The sequence below is a fragment of the Rhagoletis pomonella genome, unplaced genomic scaffold (genome assembly GCF_013731165.1).
Source record: "Rhagoletis pomonella isolate Grant_MI unplaced genomic scaffold, Rhpom_1.0 Rhpom_scaffold_00001, whole genome shotgun sequence".
NCBI classification, from domain to species: Eukaryota; Metazoa; Arthropoda; class Insecta; order Diptera; family Tephritidae; genus Rhagoletis; species Rhagoletis pomonella.
Window position 1 is genome coordinate 11158501 of NW_023458555.1, and position 8310 is coordinate 11166810.

Here is an 8310-nt window from a genome sequence, read left to right on the forward strand (position 1 = left end):
AAATTATTTACACAAATACATACACATATATACACATATAATTAAAATAAATCCTAGTAATAGCAATTAAACCAAGCAAATACAGTACACTGTCATTTTATTGGCAACACTGCCTGATGTATCTAATACGTACGTACATACATACATATGTACATATCTGATGTTGGTTGGGTAGCGAGTTGTAGAGACACGCTTGGCACAAAGAACGGTGAATTGAAAAAAAGGTGAATGTTTTTGTTGGCAGTGAGTGCAGTTGGAACAAATAAAATGCTAGTGTACTGTTATTTAGGGTTTAACTTTCTTCTAAATATTTATTATACATACACAACTATTTAATTGGAAACTTACTCGAGAGAGAACAGAATTTGAGGTGCTGAGCTTCAAAAGAGGAATCTGTTTTTATTTCTATTGTTTTTGTTTTGACGACTTTTTTAATTTTCACTTTTATTGCTAGCACGCCACAGGCGTTGCTGAAAAAAAAACATTGCAGCGGCCTATAATTCGCCGATTTGTTGGCATATTTTGAGCGAGTCGTTGTATCGAACCTGCGATCAATGCGATTCGCGGCCACAATGTTTAAAAAGTACGAATGCGAATTATAAAGTGTGCTAAATTTTTTTGTTGCCATAGGAAAAAATGCAAAAGTTTTATTGGAAATTTTGTGATTATGGAATTAAGAATTTAAAATATTTACAATTTAAAAATTGTAGGACTAATTTCACGAAAGCAATTTAAGTGAAACATGATTTTAATTTTTTGAATTTTAAATGGAAATTGACATAAAATAAAAAATCGGCCCTAAATATTACAAATTCAAATAAAAAAATATTTTTGAAGATAAAAGTTTTGGAAGGTTAATTTAAAAAATATATATATTTTTGGATTCAAAATACAAAGGATTTTTAAATTCAAAATACAAAGAATTGAAGTAGAAAAATAAAAATTGTAGACACAAAAAAATAAAAAATTGTGCTATAATTAAATTCAAAACATGAACCTAACAAATTTAAAATACTATAATTAAGGAATCAAAAATTTACGTCTTTGAAATTTTAGAACTTTATAGATAAAAATGTTTTTGGGAAAAAAATATTTTCGACAAGAGCTAATATTTTGTAATTAGGAAAACTAAACTTTTAAATTGAAAGCTAAAAACAATATAAGACCTCAATTCAAGAAAAAATACATAATTTAAAAAAAATTCTAATGAACTTAAAAAAAATATATATATTTTGAAAAAAAAATGTAAAATGCATAGCTTTTTGATCATGGCCAACATATTTAAATTGTTTATATTTACTACTCTCTGGCACTTATATTTCTCTCAGCACTTCACTGAACCTGCAAACTGTGTTTCCCGCACATATGTATGTAAGTATGTACATATGTGTGTATGTAATTCACTTTTGTTTTTATATTTATGAGTATTCTTATGCTTATTATTAAAATTCATTCATAGTGTACATATAAATTTATTATTAAATGAAATTTTGGCATGAATGGTCATATCGTAAAACAATTTAAATTTTAAAATCTTAGAAATGCCAAAAATTATGTATGTTTTTTTTTTTTTGTAATTAGACACGTATGTATGTTTGTACATATGTGGATGTACCTAATTAAATACCTATGTGCATATTAACGTACGCAAAACGTATTTTAAATGGCAGTATGGTATATGCACTTATAAGTTGATACACACATACACTCATAAAAATATACTTATTTGCATATACTGGCCCTTAACGTTGTTTATACGCGTCTACTTTCACAGAAAGTAGCGATCGTATATAATATTTATGTATTTTTTTCATATTTTTAAAATCTTTGTTTTGAGTTTAGTTTTTTTTTTTGGTTTTTGAAAATTTACAAAAAAAAAATCTTAAAAATATTTTTGTTAATACAATCTTTTGCGACATCAAATACATTCACATACATTTATTTCCAAACTTTATTCTTAGTTTTGTATTATAACTAAAAGCACCTTTTTACGTATTTTTATACAATTACAATTAAAATTGTTTGTATGTATTGCCAAAGCTGAAATTTAAAATTAAAATAAATTAAATTAATATTCGAGTCAAACGACATACGCATACATACATATGTACGTAAGTATGTATGTGAGTAGCTGCTGGGAGTGAATGAGGTAGGAGGCTGGGATAAATTTAAAGTTATGATTTCGAAATTTTAAAGACGCATTTTTATATATTTTTTTTTGGAAAAAATGCAAAATAAAGGTTTCTGGGAAATTATTTTAGGAAGTAACTTTTTCGGTTATTTTTTTCGATTTATAATTTAAAATTTTTTTTTGAATACTTTGCAAATTTTTTTTAACATATATATATATAAATTGCAATTTAGCAACTCAACTATTTAAAAAAAAAATTTTAAAAAATTCTTAGAAAAAGTAAATATTAATATTTTTTTTATTTTTATTTTATTTTTTCTAATGCCGCATTTCTCCACAAGCAGCAACCCGACGCAAGGGATTTTTAAAATATATGGCATATCTGAAATACATACACCCAGTTCAATATATACACATCTATTTTCATTAAGAAATTTCTTAAATTTGTAAGATTCAATTATTTTCATGTTTTTGTGTTTTTTTCTAATAATTTAAAATATTTTGATAATTACTCATTGATCTGAATGAAATTTCCTATTTGCAAATACATTCTTTTAGATTAAATTACTCATATTTTACTTTTTTATTTTCCTTATTTTTAGTTTTTATTTTAACTATTTTTTAACTTAATTTATAATATTATTCCTAACAATATGGCGTATTTAAATTCCTGTTGAAAAGAAAACTTTCTCAAAAATTATTAATAATTTTCATTGGTTTAACATTTTCGTATGTTTTTAAAAATTTTGATCGAGTTTTTGTTGTGTGTGATTATTGTTATAGGCTGGTCAATCTAATTTGTAAATTATTCTTTTTAGTGGAATTAATAGAAATGTTTCCTGGCATCTAAATGTGTGCATTTGCTAAAATTTTATATAAAAAATATTTTCAGATTTTATATTTTTTGCAAAAGCTTTCAGTTTCTTGAAACCACCTAACGCGTAACTCGTTTTCATAAAAACCGAATGTAAAAAATTGCCACCAATGCAGCGATGACCAAATAGAGCTTTTTCTCTGAGCGCGTGCGAATAGTCTTATGTAGAGCTTTTAACTGAACTGATGCGCGGACCAAAATACATCTACATATGTATGTGTTTACAAATACGCGCACAAAAACTATCTCGAACCGCCAGTGTTTCAAAATGAAACGCAAAAACATGAAAGCTCTGACGAAAGTTTTCAAAATTCACTGGTGTTTGTGAAAGATTTTTAAAACTGTTTTTGCCTGTTTCAGCCAAGTGGCTGTTTATCAGAAATTTAAACTCTAGGGCAATCGTTTTTCTCTGCATAATTCTATAAAAAGCTATTGAAAGCTTGAAAAAGCTCATCAAGTAAGGTGATGACAAACACCGCCTTTGAGTAGTGTTGGCCAGAGAGAGCCTTTATCCCGCTATTGTCCACATAAATTGCATAAAAAGCTTTAAAAGCTTGGCATGTGTGCCGATAAAGTGGCCACCTGTGCGCGATGAAAACGAAAGAGGTTGTATTTTCGCTTTTGATTGACACCTATATTCATAAAATGTTAATGTAGTCAAAATATTCTAGTTTCAAATGCTTTCAGAAAAGACTATCGAGCTTTTTAAGTTGTAGATCTTATAAATTTGCTGAAAGAACTATATTTTTAGAAAATCGGTGGCTTAAAAATTTCCAGAGCTTTCTCGAAAGATATCTTTTTCAATAAAATCGGTGACTAAAAAGCTTTACAATTTGGAAAGCTTTTCAAACAAACTTTGAATTTTAAACAAAGCTCCTGAAAATATTTGCATTTGCCTTAAACATGTGTATCAGTGTTGGTTAGCGTCAGCTTTTACCAGTTTCCCTGCTAAATAAAACGAGCAGAAAGCTTAAAAGAGCTTCTCACGACAATTTATAAAGTGACCAACTCTGATAATATGTATTAATATATATATATTTGATTGAAATTGGGTTTCAATTAAAATTGAAATTTTGATTAAAAGCTTTTAACGTTGAGTTCAAATTGTTTGAAAAACTATAAATCTAACGGGATATGTTTCACGGAAGTTATTTTCGTAAATTAGTAAATTTTTAATTTTTCTTCGAATTATTTAGAAATCGAAACTTCTACATCGATTTATATATTTTTTTTGCAATTTTTCTTTGAATTAATACTTTTTTCAAACAATTATAAATTAAAATATTCTTACAATATATACAATAAAAGTTGAGAAAATTCAACTTTGTACTTAAGCAACAGTAAAATCTTTTATTTTTAATCCTTACTCATCTATTTTGGGTTGTTCGACAATTTTCAACGAGATTGCGTAGATTTTCGAACACATTTTTGATACTTTATAACTGCAGCATTGTTTTTTGTTACATACTACTATTTTACTGTAAATATTGCTTTTGTTGTTGCTTATTATTGTCTACTTGCTGTTGGCAGTTTGTGGCCGCGGCTGCGCATTTAACGCTTACTTCAAACGAGCATACATTTCGGCGTCGAACTTTCGCTTACAAATTCACCGTTTTCGTCAATTCGTTTATTATTATTGTTTTTGTTTTTGTTTCTTTCGTTAATTACCTTTGCTTAATTTATATTAGTGTTCCTTTTTTATAATTGAAATATTTGTAATTAAAATATTTTTTTCTTTTATTTATTACACTGTTTTACTGCCACATCTCTTTCTCCCTTCCATGGTTTCGTTGACTTGATTTGGTGGGTGGGCAATGACAACGTCGCCGCGTCACTGCATGGCACATAAATCTTGCACGCAATGCCAACTGTCATCACCGCATGCAGCTGTCAGCTCGCCTTCCAATACTGGTTGTGTCAAGACCACTTACCGAACGGTTTTTGTGAGCCTATTTTTGGGAGTGCGTTCGTGTTTGGAAAATGAAAGTTGATTAAGCTGCGAGCGAAAAGGAAAAGTAAACGACAGTTTCTTACCCAACAAAAATTTTTATCCACACTTAGGTTGCTTTAGCCGATGTGCGGTCAAACGTCCAAATACAAGCCGGTATGAGAGAGTTGGCAACGTCCACAATAGCCACCACAGAAGGCGCGACGCGACGCTGTAGAGGTGTCGAACTGTAAAAAATAGAAAGAAAACCCGATAGCAGATGAGATGAAAAGCAAACCAATGAGATGACAGAACTTGCCGAAAAGACTGCTGTCATAACTAACCGCCCAAAACTATGCCGCCATTAAACACATTTAAAATGCTATTATTTACATCTCAACTGGTCGATAGCCGTCGATCTATCCTATCTTGGAGGCCGTGCGAAAGCCTATCTTAAACCGATGAACTATCCTAACTCTACACTAACTCCGCGCTTTCAGATAAACTATCCTCCCTCAGACTCGCCTAGAACTAAACAACTACTTAGTTTGAGATATTTCGAAACTTACAATTTCTGCCACCCTCATCTTAGGCTGGACAGAGGAGCTGCCCCACTGCCTAACCACAGTTCAATCGCGGAACATGCGGGAGATATGTCTAGAGAAATAGGAGTATGCACTGCGACCAGTAGGCCTATTGTGCCCTCAGCTCATCACAACACTGCATCTAGCCCTAAAGACTATATATGTTAGAATAGGTCCCAGAAGTAGGGAGTGTAGATGCTCTTCTCTGGGCCTTAGATGTCCTCTCCATTCTCCGTTAAACGGCCTGACGCTCCAGGAGGGGGTGCAATGATGGGAGTCACAAGATTGACATAGATCGCTGTACCACAGTCCCAGCTTAGGCAAGTCTGCACGGCTTTCGATTGTACCCCGCTAGTAAATTCTAAACTTTGTTAAGATAAAGGATGTTTCGTCAATGCACTTCCCTCAGTTTGGTGTTTTCCCTTCGGAGCGCCTCCTTTATCGTGTTAAGACCTACTGCAAGGAAGGGTTCAGATCCTATCGGGGTCATGGCAGCGGTCATTCTGTCTAACTTATTGGCTTCCTCATTTCCTTCGACTCCCATGTGCCCTGATACGCATATAAGTTGGATAGCATTGTTCTTGGAATGGGAAATGAAATCTGGTTTCGGGGACTGGATGCGCTTAAAATATCATCAGGAGAAATCGGCGTTTATCCAGTAGTTCACCAGAGGAGATAGGACCGTCTCCTGGTACAGGATTTTTTGGAAATGTGTGGCGGGAATCCATGCGTGCTTATCGTCAAGCTGTCACTCCCTTCTTCACCTTAAACTCTTACAAGCCTCAAAGAGGTTTCATCAAAATAGGTCCCGGACCACTACCACAGAGAATATGCATCAATACATAATACATACTGTGTTAAGAGAAATGATAATTCCGTTGATTTTTTGTTATGATTTTGAAGAGGCTTCCCTGACAAGCCCTGTAGTCAGAGGAGAAATAAAAGCAGTTCGTTGCAGTCTGTAATATTTGCTATTTCAAGCTGGAAGGGTATGAAGTGTCACGCCCTCTTAATTTTTTTTGGTACCAGCCTCAAACTAACCTACAATATTCGGAACCCAATTCTTTTGAAAAACGCGCTATACACCGAAATACTTTTACGAATACACCAATCAGTTCGCCGCTTTTACTCACCGGTTTAGAGACCTTCATTATCACGCTATTTCCGAATGTATCCCAACGCGCACCGGCACGTATGCGAAAGCCGGTATTCTCTAAATTAATGGAGAAATCTCCCTGCGGACATTCCTTATTGCGATTGTAACAATCACCCGCCGAACCATACATTTGTGGCGTACCCATTGTCTCCGCAAATGTGAAATCATTTTCTATGACACGCAAGTCTGGCACACTAATGCGTATCTTACGGAAATTCGTACGTCCCGAACTCGTACTGTTATCACGGAATTCACGTAATCTCGACGCTGGCGGACATCTATCCGGATCCGTTGTTTTATAATCATAGTAAATGGAATAGTTTTCTTGCTGATTCACGTTTATATACTCCTTTGGCGAGCTACTCATATTATGGCAGTAGACTTTGCGCGCACGCGAACGCACGTAGATGGTGTATTCACGATCCTGATAGTAGCGATGTAGACGGCGCAAATCATCACATGATTGTGGCATACACTCACGTGGTGGTGGGCATTTCTCTTTGATCAGTCGCTCTTTGGTGGGACAAACTATGCGACGACCCGTCGAATCGTGGCAAATGATGCGACGACGTCGAAAACCATCGCAGTTGCACTAAGGGGGGTTTTGTAGAGAAATAAATAAGAAAAAAAGAAAAGTTAAGGTCACTCTAGTACTTACGTTCGTAATGATTTTCGATTCCTTTCGCACACAATTGTTGCAGATCTTCTTCGATGGCGGCTTCTTGGTCGCATCGCAGTAGCGATACGCAATCGGATTGCCCAACACAGACTCACAGTAAACCGAACGCGATTGATACTCCTCATGGCAATCGGACGGGCATTGTGTCCAATCGGAGGTGGACCATTTGCAGCTGACCTTGCAGGGTTTGTGCATGCGTTTTGGCGCTGGCATGCGCAGATGCCGGCAGTGGTAGGGATCGATAATGACACGTCGACGCGGTGTACCTTTGATCTCTGGCTTGTAGACGCGTGCACAATGGATCTCCTTGCGACGCACGCCATTACCGCACTCCACAGAACACTAAAGCAAATATAGCAAAAGAAAAATTTGTACTGAGTGACGAGTATTTGAAGAGCGCGAGGCGGATATTTGCAACTTACATTCGACCAATTGGATACGTATTTGATGTTGCAACATTTTCGCTTTGACAGCGGTCGTCGATCCATGGGACAGCCATAGCCGAGCGGATTGCGACATGTTACCGTACGATTCTTCTCGCAGTTGTCATTACATTCGCCCCACTCGTCGGCGACCCAGTAGTTCGGGAACGAACGCTGTGTGGCCTATTAAATTTAGTAGAAAAGGTTATTTGCTACAAAAACCATCTTAACGCCGCCAGTACTTACCAAATTATCTTCATATGAGTAGCAAGGTTCTGGTTTACACGCTTTTATTGTATCGCGGTAGGAATCAAGCTTGCGCTGATCGCAGAAATTTTCACTGACACGCGTGCCATTCAGCATGCAAACCACGCCACGTGTCTGCGTGCCCGTGCCGCAGGATTTCGAGCACTGCAAAGGCAAAAAAACACAAGCAAGTCATACCAACACATTCTTACAAGTCTTCACCGTTTTTCGCCCACAACTTACCGGCGTCCATTCGGTGTAATCCCAACAGCCTTCGCGGCACGGCTCATG

At 35.1% G+C, this 8310-nt stretch overlaps 1 protein-coding gene across 1 annotated transcript in view; it reads right to left on the reverse strand.

Moving 5' to 3' along the window:
• LOC118752541 (A disintegrin and metalloproteinase with thrombospondin motifs 9-like) overlaps positions 1 to 8310 on the reverse strand; it is a gene marked incomplete at its 3' end in the record, with an annotated part of 67584 nt that overhangs the window by 27339 nt on the left and 31935 nt on the right. Inside the window, exons 5-9 of the mRNA XM_036487451.1 lie at positions 8263 to 8291; positions 8020 to 8184; positions 7774 to 7956; positions 7331 to 7693; positions 6650 to 7264 (exon numbers count right to left, since the gene is read on the reverse strand). Coding sequence (XP_036343344.1) covers positions 6650 to 7264; positions 7331 to 7693; positions 7774 to 7956; positions 8020 to 8184; positions 8263 to 8291 — 1355 coding nt within the window. The remainder of the gene's footprint in view (positions 1 to 6649; positions 7265 to 7330; positions 7694 to 7773; positions 7957 to 8019; positions 8185 to 8262; positions 8292 to 8310) is intronic.